The 27,559-nt window shown below is 32.5% G+C and overlaps 1 protein-coding gene across 1 annotated transcript in view; it reads left to right on the top strand.

Annotated features, from left to right (window-relative positions):
• LOC133332905 (homeotic protein deformed) overlaps positions 1 to 27,559 on the top strand; it is a 169,570-nt gene that overhangs the window by 8,707 nt on the left and 133,304 nt on the right. The window contains exons 4-5 of the mRNA XM_061541275.1: positions 15,557 to 15,945; positions 17,103 to 17,206. Coding sequence (XP_061397259.1) covers positions 15,557 to 15,945; positions 17,103 to 17,206 — 493 coding nt within the window. The remainder of the gene's footprint in view (positions 1 to 15,556; positions 15,946 to 17,102; positions 17,207 to 27,559) is intronic.

The following is a 27,559-nucleotide window of genomic DNA, read 5'->3' as shown; positions in this document are numbered from 1 at the left end:
CTGGCGATTTATTTGTTTACAGACGGAGAATTTTTTTATATAAAATAGTTATTCTCAGTGAATGAAGGCATCAAAAACAGGAGTTGATTTTTTTTAATATTTCTTTTTTAAAAGACACTAATAAGACGAAGATTTTTTAGAAATATTTTAAAAGGCAAATAGGGTAGGTTAAAAAAATTAGGGCAACACAAACAGGTAATTATTTTTTTAAAAGCATTTTTAATGCTTGGATTTTTTTTAAAAATATTTATGAAGATCTGGTGTTTTTTTAAAAATATGTTTGTAGGGCGTGGATTATTAAAAATATTTTTTTAAGTTGTGATTTTTTTTAATATTTTGTAAGGCGTGGATTTTTTAAAAATATTTTTTTAAGGCGAGGGTTTTTTAAAAATATTTTTAGGGCGTGGATTTTTTAAAAATATGTTTTTAAGGCGCGGATTTTTAAAAATATGCTTAAAGCGCGGATTTTTAAAAATATGTTTTAAGGCGTGGATTTTTTTTAAATATTTATGAAGGTATGGATTTTTTAAAAATATGTTTTTAAGGCGCGGATTTTTAAAAATATGTTTTAGAGCGTGGATTTTTTAAAAATATGTTTTAGGGCGTGGATTTTTTAAAAATATTTTTTAGGCGAAGGTTTTTGTTAAATATTTTTAAGGCGTGGATTTTTTAAAAATAATTTTTTACTGCGAGGTTTTAAAAAAAAAAAAATTAAAGGTGTGGATTCAAAACAATTAAGGCGTGGATGTTAAGAAACATATTAGGGCGTGGATGTTTTAAAAATATTTTTATGGTGTTTAATTTTGAAAAATATTTTGTAGGGCAACACAAATATATGTGGATTTAAAAAAAATTAGGGAAACAAAAACAGCATTGGATTTAAAAAAATGTTTACGGCAACACAGAAGGCCGTAGATTTAAAAATATTTTTGGAGCAGCACAAACGTTTATTTTTTAAATGGTTTTATAAATCTCATGTTCGAATTTAATGGAGGTAGAAGAATTGGTTCCATTTTCGGAAATATTACGATGTGCAATGTTTAGATTAAATCGGACACTTAAACCGCTTGATATTGAATTATACTTTTACCAAAATATTGACAATTTGTGGTGGAGGTGCCGGAAAAGGTGAACCGATGAGTCCTAAAATACGAGATTGGTAAAAATATTAGTACTGAACTGAATTGTAAATGCCCTCATTAGCCTCATTAGAAAACATTCTCATAGAAAAATTTACCCTTAGTGTCTGATATTTTATAAAAAAATCCTCAAATTTTTCTGTTATTGAGGCTAATCAACAAACGAAGTTAAGTTCGGCCCGGCCGATCTTTTTATACCCTCCACCATGAGGATGACAATTAAAATATCTAAAATTAATGATAGAACTTTGAACTAAGCGAAAAATACCCGTGAAGAAGATGATTGAAATATTTTTTCAGTCCCGGACAGTCCTGAGAACATTTTTAGTAGAAATCAATGTATTATTATCAATGTAAGCAATTTGTTTCCAAGTCCATTTTTTATATAAAAAATCAAAGCCAATAAAAAACATTCCACAATATTTTATCTAAAACATCTTCAGTGACCGATGGTTATTTTCTGTAAAAAAGTATTCACAATGGCCACGGATATTTTTCTAAACCAAAAAAAATCTTCCCAATGTAGTAGGACTTTTTCAATAGAAGTGACCTTAGTGACAATTTTTTTTCTATAAAAGTAAAGAAGGATTTATTCAAAAGAAGAACATTACCCTTAGTCCTTGTTTTCTATAGAAAATTGTCTTCAGTAACTGAGCGATGTTTTTATTGTCAGTATTTATAAGAAAAAAAGTTTTCGCAGTCGACTTTTTTCCTTGGAAATGAATGGAGAATGGTCCCATTGAAATCTTGCAATAGTAAAGATTCTCATTTGTAACCCCTACAAAAGTGTAACGCATGCATTCATCACTTCTTCCACCACAAAAAAAGGAAGGGCTTGAAAACTAAAGTTAAAATACCAATCCTCCAGCCCATTCCCATCAAGTTAAAATACAACAACAGCTACAACACATAAATGATCACACCCCAACTATATTGGATTACTATAATTATCATTCTCTCCTTATCTTTTGACTTTTGTACTTAGTTTGATGGACAAGTGAGTGTGTCATTGAATAATTGCGTGTTGACTTACATATTCGAACATTCGTAAGTATATAGCTCGGGCATGTTATTTGCTGTAGAAAGAGTTTATATTGTGGTTATATCAACAACGTTGGCTGATGATGATGATGGTTGAGGTGGTTGTTAAATATGTAGCACATGCCAATAATTGATACCTGTTTTTGTTGGATTTGTTAATAACTCATATAATCACTTATTGTCGGTAGGTAGGTTGGTAGTTAAGGAAGATAGGTGGGTTGTTCATTTGTCATGGCTATATTAAAAATCTATCTATTTTGTAGAGCAGTTAATAGCATTGTCTTTAGTGGGTGATGAAATGGTTGGTAATTTGAAATATGTGTTTAGTTGTAAGGGGCTTTTTGAGCAAACATTAGTGGACTGCAATTTGGACATCAGGTGAAGAAAGCACATGCCAAAAATTTTAAATAAACGAAAACTTATTATGAAAATTTCAACTTAATTGTTTTTTAAATACACACAATATTATGAAGATAAATATATAATTAATTGTGTATAAGAATTCATGCAATTTGAAAATACAAAAGAAGACATAAACAATTGATATTTTTCATAAATATATTTTGATATGAAGAAGAAACAATAATCAAGCATTGATTATTGTTTCTTCGTTATAATAATAATAAGAAGAAGAATAATAATTTTAACATTCTTTCCCTAGATGCTATCCGTGCAATCTATGACTAATTTTCATGATTTGATTAGAACTTCTAAAACTTTGATTCTCCACACCATGTTAATTAATATGCATTTAGTTTATGCTTCAACTTCCACCATTTTCTTTTTATTTTTTGTATTCTAAGAAAGCAACCCAGTACCGAATCATTTGCAAAACATCTCAATGCCATTTTGCACTTTAGTTGAGGTTCATGTCCTATTCAATGTCAAGCAATGATTATGATTTTCATAGATTCTAAAATGTGAACAAAAGGTTCAGATTTTTTTCTTTTTGCATTGCAATGTAGTATTTTTCTATGAAATAACACACCAATGGTCGCAATCAAGACAACATTTTTATAGAATACAGAAATTTGAAACTCACGTTTGTGAATGTCCAATTGTCTGTCCTCTGGCCATCATCTCTATCTAACTATAGCTAGCTTTAAATAAAAAAAAATCATTTTTTGTTTTGTTAGTTTGCAACGACCTTGAATTTACTCTCTGCACAATAGAATTGATGAACTTTTAGAAAAAAAATAAGAAGAAAAAACGTTTCGACATACTAATAAACAAATAAAAAACACTTTTAAATTTTGCTACTTGTTGTTGAACAACAACATTGGTGTACAACAAGTTATGAGCATACACAATCATACAACAATAATATTCATAAAAGTTTATAACAGGGGAGATGTGTAGTTCTTTTTTATCTGTTTCCACCTAATCAAGCACCATAAAGTACACTCTTGTGTACGGAGAATTCTCTGTTGGAATCCTTTAACAATAGTAATTTTAATTAGCATCAATACATGATACTTAAAATGCGAATAAATCGAAAATAACAAATCGCCGAATGGCCACAGAAAATAAAAATTAAAAATCAATTCCTCCGACCATCACCACAACCAATAAATTAGCAATATTGTTGTGGGATTGTGTGAAGTTCGTTCGGACAGTGGATAGAATTGTATTTCAAAAAGGATTACTTTTTTATAAAAAAATCTCAGTTATATGTGAATGATTTTTCTCTATAAGAAATAACACGAGTTATTATTGATTTTTTTTTTTTTTTTGTAAAAAAATCAATTACTGCAGCCAATTATTTTTAAGTCTATATTACTCTCGCCTGACTTTTTTGTATAAAACCATGTATACTTAGACCCCATTTATTATAGAACACGACCTTCTTTGTTACTGAGGCCTAATCTGTTTCCAATGAAAACAATTCCTTTGTGATGAGTCCAAATTTTTTCTATAGTCCTGAGTTCTGATTTTTTTTAATAGAAAAACTCCTTAGAACCTGATGCCTTTTTTTCTACAGAAAAAACTTTTGTTGCGGTGCATACAATGCACATTTTGTAATTTTTTTACACAAAAGTTGGGGTGCATTTGACCTGCTAAATATTGACCGATTCTTATGTGCCATGATTGTTCATTGGTCAAATACTTTCAATTTATGTAAAATTATGTAATGTTCAGGTCATAATTCTGGTTTCCAGAACAATAAACAAAGAAGAGACGAACATAATGTTTATTAACGAATCATTACCAAAACAATAAGGGGGTTCTTTGGTCCGAACCTACATTTACAATTTACTCCTGAAGAAAATAGACCGCATAAATTGGCAGTACATCCACGAGGAGGGGTTGAGCTTTAAATTGATACAAATTAAATTACTGTATATCCTCAGATAGGGGAGTTATACCTAAACATTTACAGTGATCTTCCTATTTGGATATTTTTTAGGATTATTACAATTAACATATTGTCTGAAATATTACACGAATATCCGGTTATGGCCAAGGACAAGGTCTATAATTTTAGGTGATGTTGAGATGCTAGTTAGGGTATGAAATCGACAGAAAACATCCAGAGGCCACAATTATAAGCCAAACATCATAAGTTTAATACGGGGAAGGGGATTTTGCCATATAATTAGAATAGCTGTTTTGACAATCATCGATCAATATTTAGAGGGTTAAATTAACTAAGACTTTTGTGTGAAAAATAATCTTATGGTGTACATTTTCACTCCGAGCTAAATTTATTCGGAAAAGATGCCTGAGTAAGACATAGGATCTGTTGATTTCTAATTGGTTAACAGGTTGAAAATATGACAAAATATTGCCCAGGGTCGGAATATAAAACCGCAGAAAGTTAAAGTTCATATGGTCGGCCGTTCAGATTATACTGCTCCGCTCGCTGGGTTTTCCGTGAAAAAGCTTGAAGTATTGATGTAAATTTTTTCTATAGAAGATTTTTTGTGGGAAAAGTAGGTGAAGTTTCAACCTAATAGCTATCGGTTTCACTCCTTCTACATAGTACCTCCCTCACGTAGGACAAAAATTTTGAAAATGTGTATGTCCCATATGAAGCGAACAGAATATCCAATGTGATCCAAATATTGCACATCCAAATATTGCACAAATTTTTACCAAGGCTAGATCTTATTCGAAGATGGTACCCATCGGTTCACTCCTTTTGGCACTTCTTTTACAAAGTGTCAACATTATGAAAAATTTACTCAAACATCGAAATATTTATACCAAATCTAAATTAAATTAAGAATTAATTGGTCCACAACTTCTGGTACCTTCCCCACAGAATGCCAACATTTTAGATAGTTTTTTTTTTAATTTCATATGAAGCTAATTGAAAATCCGATTTGATCCACTGATTGTTTAAAAAACTTAAATTAAATACGAATATGGGGTCTATAGGACACATTCACCGAGGCCAAAATTAAAAATCCACCAAAACCTATCCTAATCCACTGTACCAGTTTCTCCTTGTGAAGTGAATATACGTACATACGTGTATACATATATAAAAAACGTTAAAGTGCTAATTGTGTTAACCACTTCTCCGGAAAGGGTGGACAGGGAGTCTTTTTAAGCCAATAACTCAAATACACCAACAAAAAACCTGGGTGTATCCTTTTCAATTGGCTTATTAAGGAAAGTTTAGCATACAATTCACCAACTGCTTTGCTGTTAATGAATTAATCAATTATAATGTTCCCTCTCTTGATGAAATTATATGTTTGCATAAACGCCAACACACTTTTGCCTTCAACTTATTTTAGGTTTGAGTTCAATTTTTTTTGGTTGTACGATTTCATAGAATGCCACAGCCACAGTTCAACATTTGCTGGGGGATATGGGCTCATCTGTCATAAACTGCAAACTTCTTAATTTTCAACAAGTCATTGTCGACAATCGACCGGGGCTGAAGTTTTTCCCTTCATCGTTGGTTATTTAGGTGGGTTATGAGGTTGGTGTTGCTGTTGTTGTCGTTGTTTGAATGCTGTTGTAGCTGAGTATTCCATTGTAGTGCTGTGTTCTTTGTTGTCTACTACTGGCTGGTCCCTAGTGCTCTTGTTCGGTTTTTATACACCCAGCTATGGAGTTTGAATTCAATACAACAGATATTTTTTCTTTAGGATTTTTTTTTTTTGTTGAACTCATGGTGTTTTTGCACCATCAGTATGAGCTTGTATTTTATTCGCTATTGTAAATGTTTGAGCTGCTGCAACGTTACTGTTACTGTTGCTGTTTTATTTATTTTTCTTTTCTTTATCGTTTCCATAAAACAACTCACACAGCAATTGATGAATTATATTGCCAAGTCATCAAACATCAGTGCTGGCTGTTATGATGATGATGTTGCTGTTGGTGTTGTTGTTATTCTGGTGGACCTTGCCTTTGGTACTCTAAAACCCACTGGGGGAGACATGCCATTGAAATTTGTTACAATATTATGTTTAGTTCAAATTCGAAGGCCAAACATGTTCGCAGATTTATTGAATGTAATCATGTTTTTGTTCTACAAAAAAATCTATAACAAATTTTTTTTTATAATTTAGTATATATTGTGGATGTTGAATTTAAATGTATTAAATTTAAACTATTTATTTATCCGTACATACACACTCTATGTTGTTATTTACTGTTTATTAACCTGAGTTCTTGTAATCCTCATGTTGCAAGTAGTTTGCAAACATCTCCAACAAATGTCATAAACTGTATTATGACAACAATCATTGTGTGTTATCCAGACACGCTCGTATGTACTTACATCTATACATATGTATATGCATGCATACTGGTTACATGTTCAGTACATGACTCTCGTGTGTATACGACGAGTTCGAGTACATCATCAACATGATATGTGCAACTTGACACAAAGCTCATGTGTGAAACGTCATCATACCACATGAAAATGTTGTTTAAAATTGCATTAGAGTGGAACGTTGTGAAAATGACCTTGCCACAAGGTATGCAGCAGGTGTTGTTGTTTTTGTAATACACATTTTTATGCTGTGCCATAAAAAGGTTTTTTTTTGTGGAAATTGGAAATTTTTTGAATAGATAACAACAGTGATGTATAATTTGAATGTTGGCTACAGAAGTTCAATTTTTTTCTTATAATAAATCTATCTCTAAATTTTGAAAATTTGTCCAAATGTCGGAAGAGGTCGAATTTATGATACCCTACACTATTTTGGGTATTTAGAAGAGATACTCTATTTGAAATCTTATGTCAATCAGGCATACATAGTGCTTTTCGTGAAATGTAATCGAATCTATACATATCTAAAACCGAGAAGATTACAACCAATTTCTAATATTCTGTACCCCAAAACTGAAGTGGGAACAACCAGGGCCCAGTACCTGAGTCATTTCTTGTAGGAATCTGAGACTTTTTTTATAGAAAAAAACAGTACGTATTTCTCTATCGGAGTTACTTTTCTATAAAGAAACAGTCCTTATTGATCGAAGAGTTATATTCTACAAAAACCTTCCCTTACTTACTTACTTAGCTGGCTTGTTACAGAACGGTTGTTCCATAAGCCGAGCTTAAAAAAGATTTCCAAGAAATAAATAATGATGTTTTCTATGATTAAATAAATAATAATTATGACTTAGTGATTTTTTTATAGGAAAGTCTGAGGTTTATAGTTATACCCTTCACCATAAGATGCGTGTATATTACATTGGACAGTCCGCCTCGCAACCTCTCGTAATATCCGAATATATTCTTGAACAGAATTGTCGATTTACTCGTTTTAGAAAGTTTGGTATTGGCAAATTGGTATATCAGGTTACGTTTTGGTATTTGATATTTTCGGTATTTTGAGGATGTTAGCGGCATTTTTCAGGGCTGTAATTTGGCATACCGCGTTTTCGATGGCTGGCATTCGTTGTTCGGATGTCCAGCAACACTCTCTGAACAGTACTCATATATACGAGTTATTTTGTTCTGTTCCAAATGGTAGCCATCCCGTCGTTATTTGAAAAACCTTTAAAGCCACTTTGAATTGGGCATCCGTTTACCCGTTCCTGGTGAAAAATATACATTCCACTGTCTCCATAGATCCCGACCTTTTAAAGAAATTTTGAATGTACACCACGCCAGAATTAACCACGTATTTACTATTAAAATTAGGGTCTTGATGACTGAGGATATTTTTTCCGTAAAATGTTTTAAAAATAAAATAGTTATTGCATCAATCACTGAGAATAAATTTTTTATAGAAAAGCTCTTTCCCCAACGTCAGGATACAGATACACGAAAATATGTTTTAGTGCCTACAGTAAATTTTCGGCAATGATGATTTTTTTCCTTCAAAAACAAAAAATGGGTTATGTACTTCAGATGGGTTTCTATAGAAAAACATCAGTCCACAGGCACTGAGAATGTACAAATATTATCGCTGTTGGTCAATCTCAGCCTCTCATGGCCTAAAATTCGTGTTTTTACATTTGGAATCTCAGATTATATTTTCCAAATATGTAAAATATGTCTAGACTTTACATTTAATAGGGATATTTTAGAACAAAAAACTAATTTTATTTCAAACCCTTTCCACATTGTTAGCATTTTTTCTACCAGTGTATTTTTCACGCTATGCCAAAGCGCATAATGCCACATACAAACTAAGACAAAACAACAAATTAACAACAGCGGGAGCTGCATCAGCAGCTTGTCAAATGACTTTGCAAAAAATTTGACATTTCTTTGTGTTAAAAATAAATATGAGCTCACTGTCATAAACGTTTCATTTTGGTTTGAAAGATACCGAAAGTTTTCCTACGTTAGCAGGCATGTGTAAGGGTTGGCATCCACTAAACCAAGCCAAACCAAAAAATATAGTCATGATTCTGGAAAAGGGCAAATGAACGAAATCAACACTTTGCTGTTTATTCCACAACAACTAAAAAGAGGTGATGAAGGTCTGTTGAAATGTTATTTAGGAATTATGAAACGTAAATGTAGGAGGGGTTGTTTACTTTCAACAAAAGAGATGAATATTAAAAAGTTATTAACTATGTATGTATATATTCATAGCATACAAAATGATGACACCTAATTCCATTTGCAAATCCAATACAATTTAGTAAACAACATTTTTCTCATTACAATCAACACGGCACACATTTGTCTCTATGAATTTACATACCTACTCGTGCTTAGGTACATACGTACTCGAATATATGTATAGCATCTTAGAAAAACGAAATATCAATTAATCATATTTCAATTACTTGACCGAAAAAAACTAATGAATGAAAAACAAATTCTTCCATTCACTACTGGATCTATGCATGCATGGCAAGCTACTCCAGATTTGTATTCATACGAGTAACCACTTCAATGGGTGTTTGTTATTTTTATTTTAAAGCCCGGAAGTTGTAGTGGCAAAGTCATCATAAAGTATTTACATGCTTCGATATATCGATAGGTCTTTTGTGTGTGCGTTGAAAACCTTAAATAGGCAATGTCGATCAATCAATGAATGATCATGTTTTGTGAAAAGGATTAAAACGAGATAAATCCACGCCAGTGGAAGATCACAAGAAAAGGGAAAGAAAGAAAAAATAACAAACACGCAACGTTATTCATTTATATTGTTGAATGGATGTGAATTAAAGCTGGTTTATCGGCATTCATGATCCATGGTTTAAAAAAGAAAGAAAAAGAAAAGAGTAACGGCTGACATAATTTCTGTGAAATAACAATTCAATGTAAAATTCGATTTTCAATATGTGGGTACAAAAGAACTTTCCTTTGGCAAATATTGTGGGGGTTTGTTGTTTCGTATATGGTCATGCGGTATTTTTTAAATTTGTAAATTTCAGACAATATGTGAAGAATGACAAAAGGGCTTATGTACAAATTATTGAAGCAAAATTTTAATTTCTGCAAAATTTTGATAAATTTTAACAAATAATAATCCTGACATGTCCTTAAGGTAAGAATCGGATCCAATATTATAAATTTTTCCATAGAAAAGTTTGGTCTCAGGGTCTGTATAATAAATAGGATGCAGGCTCAGAGTCTGAGAATTTTTTTGTATAACAAATTGAACGCATTCTTAAGTATCTGAGTAATTTTTATACCAGTTTTACGAGTGAATTTAATCAATTAAAATAATAATTTAATAATAATAATAATTTATTTAAATAATAATAATTTATTTAGAATTGTTTTCATATTAGCAAAATTATACCTAGGGTTTTAGGATTTTATGTATATCCTTCACCATAAAAATACTTAAAAACGATCGAGTGTTGGTTATATGGGTGGGTGTTATGTCGAACTCTCAGTTTGAAAAAAATTGTAGAACCTTCAAAAACCGAAATTCATAAATTACCAAAAACCAATTACAACCCAACATATTATGTTACAATACATACCGAATAATGGCAATGTTACAGACTCTCAGTTTGGAAAAACGGACTAGGAATTACAATATACAGGAAATTAAGCCGGCCTTTGTATGAGGTCTAAGAAAATGGATAGTGGTAAAAACCGAAAATGGTCGGGACTTTATATGGTGGATATGTCAAAACATGGACCTATATCATTATCATTTTCTCATCCTCTCAGAATGCCAATTACAACCCCAAATTGAAAAAAAAAATGGACGAAAAATATTGAAAATGTCGTAAACAGACCGGCAGGTTTTCTCAAGGCATTAATCTATTTTGAATATTTATTGTAGAGATGTTTATCGCCCTCCGAATACACGGAGTGTAAAATTACAGGTACTTCGTTTGGAAAATGTGGCTAAAAACTCGAAGGTATCAAAAGTACGTGGAGATTAAAATGAGGGTTATGTAAAAACATGGACTTCCAAAAACGCGGTATGTCAAATTACAGGTACTTCGTTTTAAGAAAATCTTATATATATCGAAAGTGCGCGGGAATAACATCAAAAATTTTCTCCAGATATGTTTCTTACCCTCCAATAAGCCGGACAAAATTATTCTCAATATCTGTGTAATTTTTTTTATTAAGAAATATAAACTCAGTACTTGAAAAATTATTTTTCTATAGAAAAAATCTGTCCGCAAGTAATTAGGAATTTTTCTACGCGAATAAATCAGAACTCATGCCGAAGCACTTGAGCAATATTCAAATTGAAAAAATCAACTTTTTCGAATTTTTTTATTTGAAAATCAGATTTCTTTTTCAAGAATTGTCGGAGGATTTCGTTTCATTCGAAACAAGTCTGTGCTTCGTGAATAAGGAATATTTTACTATTTTTAAATATATATTCGCAAATTAAAGACAAACATATCGCAAATATGTGTTCAGTATTTTTGCTTAACTCACTTTGCATTTCAGCTGGCATTACATGCACAAACAAAAATGTATGTATGTATATAGAACTTCAATACACCCGTCGACTACGTCCATTTGTCTGGCAAATGGCAAAAATTGTTTAGTCATAATCGAGTAATAAATCATTGTGCTACATACAAGTCAAAAATTGTGGGGTATGACGACAGCAGCAACATGCGGTGGCGGTATTTTTTTCATACTTTTGTTGTTGTTGAAAATATCCAAAAATGTACGAACTTAAATTGAACGCGTAATTGTTGTAATGTGTAGTAATAAATTGAGAGAGACGGCAGGCCAACAAAAAAGTTGTGAATGAGCGCATGTGCTATCAGATCGTGTATGTGAGTTCATACTAATTCCAGCATAATACAGATGTTTCGGACTTGGTAGAATGAGATTTTAATTGGTTTCACTGATAAAACAAAATATTTTTTACTATTTTTATTAAAGATAGTGCCGCAAAAGGAAAAAGTTGCAAATAACACGCACAATTCTCAGATTTAAAATTTTAGATCTTCGAAAATGCGGAACAACAATTACAGTATTAAAAAATTAATAAACATTTTGGAAAGAAATCAAAATTGACTCTGAATGTCCGATTGTAAATAACCGATCAATCGAATATTGTTTCCTTTGATTTGATTTCCACGGTTATTATCTAGCTCATTTTTGATATTGAAGTCCTGTCTATTTTTGATTTTGTTGTGTTTTCCATTTCCATAAGTAATAAACAAAAAATGTTTCTAGTTCAAAACTCCCAACTGCCTCTCTTTTAAATTATTTTAAAATTAACATTCTTAATCCCTATTTTCCCTCCATCCCATTCATTCACACAACTCAAACTGACACAGCATTTTTTTGTAATTCCATGGATTTCATTTTCATTTCATAAATTGGCCATTTCATCAGTGAATAAAAAGCGAAATCGTCACAATTGGCACTCTTTGTCCATTGTTGATGGCTCGTAGCGGTTGTTGTGATGAGCCAATGTAACGTATTCCCTTTTTTCGTTTGTAATATGTATCATCTGCATCATCATTGTCCTTCTCCTATTCATATGCAGAGACATATACAATGACAATGCAGTTAATTCATTTCAACGTTCCATATTTTTGCGGGAATTCTCTTGTCCGTTAGCCAACCATAACCGTATACATAGTCATATCCATTTCATTCCATTATTTTCGTATAAATTTCGCGTGTCGAAGGAATTATAAAGGCGTCCGTCATCAAGTGTTTGTAATTCTTTTGTATAAAATTGTTTGCTAGATATTTTTATTATAAAAGAATACGAGGTCTGTGGAAAATGTAAACCCACCCAAGTGATTGCCCTCAGCATCTGGCATAGGATAGGTGTATGATAATTTATCCTTTGCTACTGTCGAGGTGGAACAATTTTTATTAAATTCACAATTATTTAAAATTGTTACGGCTTTTAGGTGATGTACTAAAGATAATAGACCTATGTAGCCTGTAGTTGCACAAATTCTATACTAAGGCCTGTCAAGTGTAGGCCATACAGGTTTCGCCATTCCATTTATATTATGTATACGTTTTTACCAAAGAGTAGCAGGGGTAGCAGAAGAAATGACCGTATATACCCATCTTCGAATTTTATGTAAAAAGAAGAAAATAATTCGTATATTATATGAATATTATTCAGAAAGTGTTTCCAATGTCGGAATTTCGGCACCCCATTGTTTTATACATTCTATTTAGCATTTATATCGAATTTTCTTACACAATGCAAAATCGGTAAGAGTGTCTTCAAAGATAAAATAAAGTTTTTGAATGTGCAATTTTTGGGTAATTTGGGCTTCGTGATAATGAACCAAGTATTTACGAAGAAAATCGAAAGTCTATCTTGAAAAGTCGACTTTGCAATTTCCTCAAAGATCAGAAGTCGACTTCGACTTTTAGACTTTTCAATACAAAATATAGATTAGTCGAAAGTCGATTTACTTATCCCTCATCGAATTAATTATTTCTGACATTGTGTAGAAAATCTCACAGCCATAATATGTTAATATCGGGCCACGATTAAAATATCCCCCATATAATGTTCTCCCGATTTTCCATGTTTTGAGGATTCTTGGATCTCTACTAAATTATCTGCTTAAATTGGTTCTATAAATGACCAACAACAAATTCGGATTTATTCAAAATCATACATTTTTAAAATAATAATAATAATGTTGATAGATGAGTTACAAATTAAAATGGGTTGACATAATGAATTTATCAAATGAGACTACCTTCGATAATTCTGCCATGGCGATGGCGATACAAATATATTTTCGGAATTGTATAGCCCCATAATTGTGGAAATGTTGATTTCTTTCTCGTGGTGGAGGGTAGCAAAGTTTTATTAACTTTGTAAATTTCCAAATTTTATATTGAATTTTCGTCAAAAAATAAATAAATAAAATCGTCCAGGCAACAAAATTGCTTTTAAATTTGACAATCATTAATTGGCTTTAATTTATTATTCAAATCAAAAAATAAATAATATTTTCAAATTTTTAATGACCTTACAAATTTTCATTTTACAATTAATTACAATGTCAAACTTTCTTCAAATTGTATTTAGGCATTTTTCCTCACCCTTTGAGATCAATTGTCGGATATCTGTCAAAAGCGTCGAAGCGAAATACTTCATTGAAAATCAACAATTAAGACCACAGCTGTGTGCATTTAGAGGCGACCACCCACCCAGTCACACAAATTTAATTTTATCATTTGTTGTATTTTCCTTTAACTTCGTAAAGAGTTATATTTTTTGACCAGTTATTTCTTGTTCTACGCTTCTGGCCAAAATATGGTGAGAACATTGAGAAATGTCTATGAACTTAAAAAAGAAAAGAGGGCGGTTTCGTTTGGCACATGGACATAAGGAAATAAATGAAAATGTATGGCATAGTGGTTATAAGCATTTTAAAAAATACTTTATTCGATTTCATTTTCCTCTATTCTTAGCCTTGAAATTCTTATGAAGTCACACAATTTATTTTGAAGAATATTTTTTTTCTTTTTCAATCTCCTATTTGGAACCACTGTCCGTTACCATCTTCTGTAACATAGAACCAACAAAACAAAAAACAACAACACAGAGAACGCCGAAAAAAAGAGTTCTGCATTAGTTCACATTTCCAATTTGACATTTACGCGTCAGGATAATTAATCAACTTCAAAAGATATGACGAAATTGTATGGCAAGCAAAAGTAACAACTGTGTAACAGATAACCCCGTCGTCTATGGCAGTATGCGGCGCTGATACCATGGCCAAGAAACAACGGTGGTCGCGCCGCCTGTAGGTCTGTAATTTTTTGTTTTGTATGTATACGGGATGTGCGTAAAGAATGAAAAAAGAAAATAAAAAAACTAAAATCGTGTAACTTCTTCTACGTTGATGTGGCCCCTTTTGTCCACTATTCATGGCAACCCCTTTTCTTCCACAGTTGTTGTTGTAATATGACCATAGCTGTAAACGAAAAAAAAAATTAAAATTAAAACGGTTTGTGATCAAGTTGAGTTAATTTGAAAATAAAATTCATTTCTCACACCTGCTGTTCCCTTCTGGGCCTGTCCATTAAATAATGAGAAGAAAAAAAAACTAAGTCTATTTATATCCTAAGTACGTTTCGGTTAGATACAATTTCCTCCATTTGTATTCATCTGAAAACTTTGACAGAACTTATCAAAATAAAAGTTTTTTCTTTCATTATTGTTATTGGAAAGGGTTGTTAGGGGTCATAAGACTAGTAAAGATTTTACTTTATTCAAGTTCAGTATCAAAACTTATTTGAACGTAATTCCCATTGACAACTATATTAAGGGGATTTGTGGTAAAGGGTTCCAACTCAGCCTTTGAGATAAATAATCCAATAAAGGGAAGAAGTTTTTCAGAACTTTTGGATACCGCATTTAAGAATGACAACGTTATAAACGTTTTCAACTACTTTTCTAATTGACAGCATATTATTTTTTACATCATTTATGTATATTAAAACATTCAAACTTATCCTTATAACTAATTTTAAATAATTTAATAATATGTGGTTTATTTTTATTTCATTACAGCAAATGGCTCATATCAACCCGGCATGGAACCGAAACGTCAACGCACCGCCTACACACGCCACCAAATCCTCGAACTGGAAAAGGAATTCCATTATAATCGTTATTTGACACGTCGCCGACGCATCGAAATTGCCCACACGTTAGTGCTGTCCGAAAGACAAATTAAGATTTGGTTCCAAAATCGACGTATGAAATGGAAAAAGGATAATAAATTACCCAACACCAAGAACGTACGCAAAAAGGTCGATGCTAATGGTAATCCAATAGCACCAGTTGCCAAGAAACCAAAGAGAGTTAGTGCTAAGAAGCAGGCGCAACAGCAACAACAACAACAGCAGCAGCAACAACAACAGTCACAACAAAATTCACAACAGCCTGTGATAAATGAGGTAAATATATGTGAAAGCTTTGAAAAATAAACTTCTTAAAAGAAAGAGTAAACTTTAAGAAAAAAAATAAAAATTATGAAAAAATAAGAAATGATATCAGGATACGAAAGTGAAGCCTACTTGGGTTGGCTGCGTAGAAAATATTTTTTCAAGGATATTATAGATTGAGAAAAGTTACTTTTGTACACAAAAGAGGGCATATTTTGGAAGGTGACACAGTTGGTTTTGCAAATGTGAATTATAACCTTGGTGGCTATGCCATGATAAATTTTTTTATGAAGATTTAACACCCAATGTAAGCTTAAACATTTAATTATTGCCCATTTGGTTGAAAAATAAAAATATCGAAATTTAGAATGCTACCTTATGAGAACCCAATATGCCAAATTAAAGCCAATTTGGTTGAAAAACATGCCAAAAATACCTAATATTTAGGAACACTGTTATATGCCAAATTTGTGTACCAATTTTAAATACCAAACATCGTAAGAGTATTAGCAATTAATGTGTGGAATTCCAATGATCTATCTTAGATATCGTGAGCTCCATCGTGATTTCAACAGATAGACAGGCGGACGGCTAAATCCACATACAATTTTATTCTGATAAACTTTATGTGCCCCGAATGGAAAGACAAGTTTAATACACACGCCACCTTATTGTGAATACTCTCATCATTTCTTTAGAAATGAAACCTAAGGGAGGGCTAATTCGCCATATGTCAAGTTTATGTTTTTTTGCTGATGACCCTACAATTCCTCCATTGAGGGATATCTCGAGTCCACAAAACGCAATATTTTGGCATTCAAATATTCTAAATAAACGTTGCTCATTATATTTTAGGTAAGCTTCTCACAGCTAAAAAATCAACATTCGCATCTTTCCGGGGTTCTTTTCCACTTTTTCCCGGTCCTTGCTCAGAAACCCTTATATAAATTACACTATGTCACTATATCCCGCATTTGCGGGAGACATGCCCACATTTTGAGATAATTAAACCGATTTTTGTATTGGTTTCCATCAATGGAATAATATGTCCGATTAAAAGTTAACTCAGAGTGTAGGGAATAAAACCCAAATATTAAAATTATAAACAAATTCTATAAATTTGTTTCTAAAAAACTAAAAAATGTTCTTCTTGTTTTTTTTTCTTCCAGTGTTTGCGCACAGACAGCATGGAAAGTATGGGCGATGTAAATGGTTCGTTAAATAATCCACCCTATATACCAGCTGCTGGTGATAGTGCAAATTTAATGAACCCTCAACAGCAAACAAATGCCTGTAATGCATATAGTAACAGCAACAACAACAACGGATCTCAAACGGCACAAAGTCAACATGCCAACAATGGTGGCAATGTCAACAACATGGGTAATGGTAATCCCAGTGGTAATGTGAATGTGAACAACAGCCATAATATTACCAATGGCAACAATAACAATAATCTGCATCTCAACAATAATGGCAACAACAACACCAATGGAATGCAATCAAATCTGCATTCACATCAAACGCATATGTCACAACAACAACAACAACAACAGCAGCAACAACAACATCATACACAGGATATGATGATCAATTTACAACACATAAAACAGGACTATGATTTGACCACACTGTAGAATTAAATAGTCCGTAGAATTATGAAAAAAGTAGATATTTAGGTTGAAAAAAGGAAAGGAGGAATTTCAATAAGAGCTTAATAATGTTTGTAAAATATTGGGTCTAATATCAAAAAACTAAAATATTTACAAATATTATTTACAATTCCAACAAATTTCAAAATACATTTCATGGCTAAAATGAATCATTCATTGATTTGGAGTTGGAATTCATATTAACCATGTGATTCTGTATCTGCTGGCATTTGAAAATTCCCCCACCAAATCATGATATTTAAGTACCTCAAGCTTTGTAAATGTTTTCTCCCATAGAGAAACTCTAACGAAAAACAAAAAATTCTTTAAATATAAAATATTTTAAATAATTTTAAACTATGTTTGCATTTGATCAAATTGTTCTCTATTTTTTAAATTCAATATTTTTTTTTCTAAACCAAGTGATTAATTGTGTAATATTTCTAAAATTTTTATTTTTTTACGAAATTCATTTTTTATTTTAAGTTTGTATTTTATTTCGTTTAGGACTTAACAAGCATGTGTGTGTCCTACAAAACAAATTGAATTACTTCGGAATATACAGTGAAATAGTTAAGAGCCGTTGATCAAGGTTTTGAAAATACTTTATTTTCAACGACCGACAACAACAAGAAAATTAATTCTACTTCATAGTTATAGTAAGCAGCAAGTCTTTAGTTTTAGGTTAGCTGTGTAAGTACTGTGTAAAATAATAATTAGTTAATTCCCCCTTAAATATTAAAATTAAATCAAATCTGCTTAATTAGTTTACTACAATATCTATAAATACGTAATTTAATTGAAACAACAAGAACAAACTCTTAGACAATATTAAATACCAAATAAATTATAAATGGAAATTTTATTAAATATATATGTGTACACTTTAATTGGGGCTTTATTTTATAACAGTGTGTTCAAAAACACAATCGATTTATTTTTCCATTACGTCAACATTTTGGTATTTATATGTTCTATTCCGGTTGATTTCCAACAGCAAAGTTTGTGGCTGTGGTGTCGAGCTACTTTTGAGTAGGATCCGTTTTTTACTCGATTTCGACCATTATTATTAATTTTTAGACACAAACCCCCAAATAAATAAAATAAGTAAAACGCCATTAATTCATTCAAAACGAGTCGTATTTTCTACCCTATGGTGAAAATTTGAAATACCTTAGTCGAGATACATTCAGGATGGCAATTTGGAGCATTTGTATGAGGGCTTTGTCAAAATTTTGCTCAATCGGACAACTATTGGGAGTATGGTGTGTCATTCACAAAAAATCGCATGAAACTATACATGGGAGCTATATCTAAATCTGAACTGATTTCCAAAAAACTTCGCAGACGTCAGTCTGGGCCTAATACACCACTCTGTGCAAAATCGGACAAATATTGGGAGTTTGGTGTACCATTCACAAAAAATCGGAGTAAACTATATTTGGGAGTTATATCGAAATCTGAACCGATTTTAACAAAACTTCGCAAACATCAGTTGGACCTAATTCTTTACTCCGTGCAAAATGTTGTCCCAATCGGACAAATATTGGGAGTTTGGTGCATCATTTACATAAAATCGGACGAAACTATATGGGAGCTTTATCTAAATCTGAACCGATTTCCCACAATTTCAATAGGGTTCGTCCTTGGGCCAAATAAGTGAACTGTGCCAAATTTCATCCAAATCGGATCATAAATACGAAGTGATTCTATGCATATTCTCAAAAGGAACCATGGATGTATTTCGATTCCTTCCATTTTGTTTTTGCAAAATAGTCAGGCTGAATCCCAGTTTGTTGTTTTTATGAAAAACAACTATTTATTAGTGGGGAATGTATGGCATTGTTTGCCGAGGGGTAAGGCAGGGAAGACTATAGTTTCGGATCACGCCACTGATACTCATCAGTTCCCTTAGTTTTTTGTTGGGATATTCTCCCCAATGCCCCAATGTTTTTATAAAAAACAGTTGTTTTTTATAAAAACAACAAACTGGGATTCAACTTGACTATTTTGCAAAAACAAAAGTTGTTTACCACTAACCAAGTGGATTGCCAAATTAAGACACTTAGAAATACATATAAAGGGGTGAGACCTTACTTATTTTTTATAAAAAATAATAATTTATTTTATTTTTTATTAACATAGACCTATATTTATATATTGTGCAAAGAAGTTTTTTTACCCACCCTGAACTCAAAAAATATATTTTTATTTGGATAAAATTGATATTATTACACCTCACAATGTCTGCAATTTTTGCAATTAAATATTCCGCTTGAAAGTTTGTGTGACCCAATAGTGTCCAACACCACGATATATTGTTTAAAAGTCCACTATAACTTGTAGTCAAATTACTGTCCATAGTTATTCACCGATTGTTACAACGACGTTACAAATTAACCAAAAAAACCCATTTGAAGATTTGTAGGGTCGGCACCGTCCATTACTTTCGAGCTTTAGTTTGTAAGATATATATGGGCAATAGTGCCATTTTTTTAAAATTCCATTTCAATCAATCGGCATTTTTTTTTCGTACTACATCAATTATTTCTGATACATATTTAAAAAATGTCCTGACTCCGAATACTTTCGCCTTCAAATAGTTGGTTTGTGCGCGCAAAAGTTGTCGAGGTTTTAAATTTGGGCGTAAGAAAAAAATCTTAAAATTACGCTGTTCGTTGACCCAACTTCGAGGAAGTCCACAAAACAAAAGCCGTCATGCTGATAATTTGTACATGCAGATGGTCAAAACCAATATTTATTACATGTTCCCAACTAGCAAAAGTCCTTTAAAAACTAATAGCTGACAAATGTATGCGTACAAAACAAATACAGACCTGATTACGAGAAAACAGTCTTGCCAAACATTATCTTATTTCATTTGTCAACAACGGAAGCGGCAAGGGACCATTTAAATTGGAAAATTATAATTTGCTAATGAATAACATAGTTTCCATTTGAAAATCTGCTAACATAAGTGGTCCTTGCCAATTTGTACCGCTTCATTTGATGACATGGTGAAATAAGCGAATAATAAGCGATAATGTATTTTTTTAAACCCAAACCGAATTTCTCGCGCTGGAAAATACCAAGTTGACCTATTATTTAACTTCAAATGAAGAGATTACTATATATTTCCACATATTCAATTCCTGTTGCAAATGTTTTGTGTGTCCATAACGCCCCGACTTGACGGTGATAGTCGTTCCATCGTTATTTTGGATGAAATAAGGTCCAATCACACCTACGGAGCAAAGAGTGCAATAAACAGTGGCTATTTCTGGATGTAATGTGCACTTTTCAATTAATATATTAACCCACCTATGGCGGATGGAAAAAAGGATTGAATAAAAACAATATTGATTTTTTTCTCAAAAATTGAAATACGCACTTTTACAACATTTCTCACAGTCTAAATATAAGCCAGCAATATAGTCGGACAGGCAGATCATATGATACCACACACAACTACCACTAACTAATTTTCTGTGCGTCTAGAACGACTTAGGCCCTCTTGTGTGGCAATGGTAATATAGGAAGTTTCCTGTATATTTACGCATAACTTCCACATCAGAGTACATACAACAACATAATTGGTATACAACATAATGGTATATAATTTATATAAAGGTCAAACACTCCTCTTGGATATACTGTCAATTTTTCGGTCTATGTCCTTCAGGAGTAAATATATATACGCCTTAGAATACAATTTTTTATTTTTTCACAGAAAAGCCCATTTGACCCGCTAAATATTGGCCAATCTTAATCAAAACGGCAATGCTTATTCTATGGCCATATTCCCTTCCGGGTGTAAAACGTGGTGGTGTTCGGGTCAGAATTGAAATTATAAAAGACAGACGGACGGACACACATTACTAGATCGACTCAACTAGTTGATATATGACGATCGGTACACTAAAATGATTAGATTCGAATAACATTGTGGATATTATATATTTATGGATCAGAATTTTTCTCCCACAAACATGTTATTAACCTGTATTGAATAACGAATTTTCCGGTTGAAGACAATAAGGACAAAAAAAGGCTTTGAAGCATTTCAGATATTTTTATAAAAATATGTCTTATTCGATTTTACTGAATATATGACATATGAAAAATAATTACAGCAAAAATTCATCACGTCATAACTAAAACACTTGACCTATGGCGAATATGTACTTCTGGGTTCTTAATATTAAGTTGGGGGAAAAGAAATCCATTAGGACGGTCGTCGATAAAATTTGAAAAATAATCGCAGTTGCCCGGCATGTTAGAAGTCGTAACATCGCCCAGAAGCAAAAAATCGACCATAAAACCTTTTTTTAAACCATTTACACAAAGCTGGATTCAAAAAGATGCTCGATGTTTGGGTGTCTCACAAATTAACAGAAAGAATAGGATGGATTGAATTTTTATCTGCGGAATGAGACCCATTTCTTAAACGGATAGTGACTGGAGATGAAAAAAAATAATGGATCACATACGATAACCCTGTGCGAAAACGATCGTGGTCAAAGAGCGGCGAAGCACCTCAAACGGTGGACAACAATCACTAACGGCCAGGAAGGTACTGCTATGCATTTGGTTGGACTGGAAGGGAATTATTTATTATGAATTGCTTTCATATGGCCAAACGCTAAATTCTGATCTCTACTGTCAACAACTGGGCCGTTTGAAGAGAGGCATTATGAAATTACCTTTAAAATGGCAACAAATCATGCAACAAAATGGTGCATTGGACATTTCGGAGCATGTTAAATAAAGTCCTATAGTTCATATAAAACTAATGGACTTCTTTTTCCCCAACCTAATATATTGGCAACGATTTTCATCTCCCTAAAGAATTTATCGCGCCAACATTTCTTTTTTTTTTTTTTTGTATATTTTTATTAGTTTTCAGAATATATTTCACATTAAGACCGTGAGCATTACGAATCTGTGAACATCTTCCAAATTTTACTTTGGTATAACTATAAGAAGTAATTTAACAAATTCATTTCAAAACACTGAGACTACTTCGCATTTCCAAATCCTCACATTTGTGAATATAAGTAGAACTTAATCCGTTTATCACCTCTGTTTAGGTATGTCAAAATATAGTTATGAAAATGACAATATGGGTATTATTTATGTTTATGCATTCTTAAGTAGCAGCTTACCGCCACTTCGTGAGCACGCAGTCAAACAAACAATCAAGCGCACGGACACGAACAACGACATCCTTGAAAATTTTGGAATATGACATTTATATGTTTTGCCATCAATGCTTGGTTTGGTTACTTTGTGAATAAAAAGACTCGTAGCACAGCAAATATACCGACAATGACAAGCATCGCCCTCAAATGGCCACAAGAACTCAACAAATTCTTGTTATCATTGCTGATACACCACCACCTCTCAGCTAGGGACACCACATAAGCCATCCTCCTCTGCTCCATCGTATAATGTGCATGGAACGCATTTGGGGGATATGATTGTTATGGCAGACGTGCCGGAAAGACAGAAGGCGCAAAAAAGTAACGACACACGTTCGTTCAGCCCAGCGAACAAAAACAGATCTCTTTGCGATGATAAATTAATCGCTAAGAGTATTTTCATGTTCTTGTAAGACAATCCATTGTCAAAACGGGTAGATTGATTATGTCCAACCGGGTTTTGGCATGGCTTTCATGCAATTTATACGAAATGAATGCTGCTGCCTTGTCGTATGTGGAGGGCGAAAACAGTACAAAAATGTTGTTGTTGCTGTTCTTGTTGTTTTTCATGCATGAAATGTCACCAATTCCATGAAACAGTACAGAAGCCATAGAAAAATAGAGATGACAAGAGAGAAAATAGGAATACACAAAGAATGTACTCAATTTTTGGTGTCCGTGCTGCAGAAACCGAAGGTTTTCATCCGAAAATATTCAATTAAAATTGTATTAAATGACTTTCCACTCACTCGATTGTGATTAGTTTTGCATTCCATTGTTTCTCTATTTCAGACACTCTTATGGGAATATGGGAATTTTGTAACACCATTGCAGCGATCGGTCTGCATTGGTGTTACAGAATTCCCATATGTATTTTCCAAATTATTTCGATATAAATGCTAACTACAATATATCAAACTAATGCTGATTTTATGAATAGGATTCATAAAATGCAGACTTTCTGAACACTATTCATATAATATACGAATTATTTTCATCTGTGTACACAACATTAGGAAAGTATGTGGTTCTGTGTATCCGGTTTGAGGATGGTAACTCCCCCGTTCACGTGAGTCATGAAGGATCTGTAAGATCGTATATGAGAGATCAAGAAAATTATGAAGCAACGTCATGGGAATCCAACCGCACCCTCGTGACTACATTCCCAGTTGTAGTTTTTATACCCTCTTTGAAACAGTAGTAGTTTATATTTTGTTGTTTTCTGAATCGCTTTTGGCCCTTTGGGCTAGATTCTCGTTTATGAAATAAATTGAAATTGAAACAACACAAAGTCTGCCCCGTCGAAATACCAGATTTAGACCCCAAGTGTCATTGGTTTTAATTAGTTTTGGTCAATTTGGAGTCGATTTAGAAATATCAGTCCGCCCCTCTTATTGTGATTCTAAATATTCAGGTCTTTCTGCATGATATCATGCGAAATGAGTATCCTATTTAATGCGAATTGTTTGTACGGTTATATATTTACCAAATCTATATCCTGTGGTACATCAAATACGGCGCATGAAGTTTCCGATTTGATCCAAAATATGTTTACTAAGCTTAAATTAAGTCCGAAGACCGAACTGATCGATGCACCACTACTGTTTCCTCCCCCACAAAGGTTCAGAATATTTATTGAATTATGCCCGACTTTTTCACATGGTACCAAGTATACAAGAGGTCTTCTCCTTTTAGACAAATAATCAACATTTTACATAAAGCGGATTCTCCAATCCATACCATAAAATTTATACTGAACACTTAACATAAAAAATACCCATATTTATTTTCAATATATTATCTGCTTATTTCACATGTACCACATAACAAAAATTCCCTTTTCCCTAATCGCATTCCCTACATTCATTCCCATTTGGAGCAAAAACAAGGTGGTGATGGTAACCACTGTTATGTACCTCACAACAAAAACAACTGAACAAAATCTTTAATATTTAATAATATCATTTTTCTTAAAAAATTTGATTTAACTACTGAAACTCACTTTAAATCACGTTTAATCATCGAAAGTTTAGCAGGCGGACTACTGCCGTGTAACACAGTAAGCCTTTCCCCACATCACCACCATTAAACAATTCTTCGCGAGCATTTGTTATTTCAAAATACGACCAGAAGTTGGTTAATTTTGTTACTCTTCTTCGTCTTCTTCTTATTTTGAAAGTTTACTCGAGCATTACATTGGACATGATGATTGCAATACAATGAATAAGTCGTGGAGAGGGATAGTCAAACGAAGTGAAACTCGGCCTGGCATTTCATTAGGACTTTGGCAATGCGACTGTTGTGCCAATTTGGCCTCGTGTTAAAGACATCTCTACATATTTCCAGAAGCCAACAGGTGCCAAAGAGTTGCGATCAATCATCGACAGAATCAATTTTTAATTAAGAATTCTTGTTATGGCCGTGGTAGCGGAGTATTGTCTCTTATCTGTGACCAACATCGATCCGTCGCTTGACATTGATTGGTGACAATGGGTTGGTGGCTGGTTTGTTGTTTCGCAGTAGGTCGAGGATTGCAAGGATGGTTTGATGTAGTCATTGCTTCCTTAATTCGTCGTACGTCTGCGTTGAATGACAAGCTATGTCTGTGTGTTCCTTGGTGTTTTCTGAATAAACTAAATGTCAACAATGCGAAGTATCCAATTTCCAGGAATGGGTTGGGTGCTAATCAGCATGACTTTGGTATATTTTGAACAATGTTCGCCAACTATGAATGAATGGAATGGAGTGAATGTATGTACATGTTTTGTTTTTGTTGCTAAATGGAATTTGTTCTAATTAGTTAATCATGAACTATAATATAGTTTGTGCCATGTTGGTATATAAATATATATTCTTTTCGCTATGCCCCAATATAATTATGTGATAATAATATTGGGTGGAAGTGGCCCAATCCATGTAGAAATTCGCGGTGTTTGGGCCATAATTGCGGCCTCTAGAGCGACCAGAAAAGCAGACAAAAATTTAGTTTTTGGTCCATTTCATTCCCTAAATATTAACCGATCTTTACTAAAAACAATAGGGGTCTTCATTGGGCAGAACCCATCCTATATGCAAAATTTCGTGAAGATTGGTCCATAACTGCGGCCTGTATCGTGTTTACAACTTATAATGGACAGACGGACGGACGGACACACATGTCTAGATCGACTCAGCTAGTCGAGATATGACGATCGGTATACTTAAAGGTGGGTCTAATATTTCGCGGCGTTACAAACTTTTGGGGCTGCACAAAGCTATAATACCCTGACAACATAGTTGTGTAGAGTATAAAAATGGAACAAAAATAAATGTATACTATCGCATCAATTGAGAACGGCTGTTCCTATTTGACTCAAACGTCTTTCAGTTGTCAGTAATTACAGTAAGAAGGATTTTATAAAAGAAAATTTTGAGAAAAATCCGCGAAAATCTTGCAAAAATTATTTTAAAGAATCGTCTGGACCGATTTGACTTAAATTTTCAGTTAGTAGTCTGTAATTGAAGTGGAAAGGTTTTAATGAAAGAACATTTTTAGAAAATCGGCGAAAATGTTGCAAAATATATTTTAAAAGATATTAGCAAAATAAATTTATATTTTCATTATAGTTAAATTTAATAATAAGAAACCGCGAGATTCCGCAAAAAAAAAATAAGTAATATTTATAATGTTTAATTTTTAAATAAATTACTGTTTTGTAAGACATATGATTTTTTCAGTTAGTTAGATTAAAACTTCTAATTTAATAAAATATGTATATGTTCCAATATTAATAATGCGATCATTAACATCGATGAAAAGCTGTTGGACATTAAATCTCATTTTCTTATTAGTCAAAAAAATGTATTATTTTTACGACAATGTTTCCTTTTTTGCCGACCACTTGAAGTTTAAATGTTAAATTGAAATCAAATTCTAAAAAAATGTGAGGATATTTCAAATCCTATTACATTATTTCACGATTTAGAGTTAAGATATAAAACTAGCATTTACAATTAAAAGAAGGTATACGGCGTCAACTTTGGCCAAATATTTCCCCCATTAACTGTCAAAAACCCATATATAGAATATATTACAAAAATATGCAAATCTATAACTGAAATCTGACAACTAATTAATAATTTGTTTACAAATGAAATATACCTATAACTGAGCAGAAACCACTAAATTTATATGCCCAATCTAAAATTTTGCACATGAACAAAATGATGATGAAATTGTAATTACGAATCCTTCAAGAAGGGACAAATTAGGTAATGTAAATATATTGAAACAATAACAAAACATGATCTTCTATTGAAAACAATTTTGGTGGAAAAAGTTCTACCAAATTATAAACTGTTAGGTGATTGGGCCGGCATTGGCGTACCAGTTAATACTTTTTATTGACATAAACTTCGTGGCAAATGGTTTTTACCAAACTTATATTAATGCAATATTGACAAGGTAAAACAACGTTTGCCGGGTCAGATAATCAATGTATAAAAAACACTGTTAGAAAACATTTTTATTTTAAAAAATTTCCCGGTGTGAAATTTCAGCTAAAAGACCTTCAGGAATTCTAAATGTTTCCATCTTCCATTTCGGCATAAGTCAACACAAAAACGATAATTTGTGTTGATTATTATTGATCTGTTGTATGTAGATATTTGGTTAAATTATTTCGGCTTAAGGTCATTGAAAGACGTTAAATTTGTTATTTTAATTTTTTCCTTTATTCAATTTTCAATATTTCGTTTGACATCAAAAACCGTCTTTATATTACATTTTTGTGA

This window comes from Musca vetustissima, unplaced genomic scaffold (assembly GCF_032173495.1).
Source record: "Musca vetustissima isolate MV318-11 ecotype Yass unplaced genomic scaffold, APGP_CSIRO_Mvet_v1 utg1079, whole genome shotgun sequence".
Lineage (NCBI taxonomy): Eukaryota > Metazoa > Arthropoda > Insecta > Diptera > Muscidae > Musca > Musca vetustissima.
Note: the sequence above shows the minus strand (reverse complement) of the source record. Positions and strands in the feature narration are given on the sequence as shown.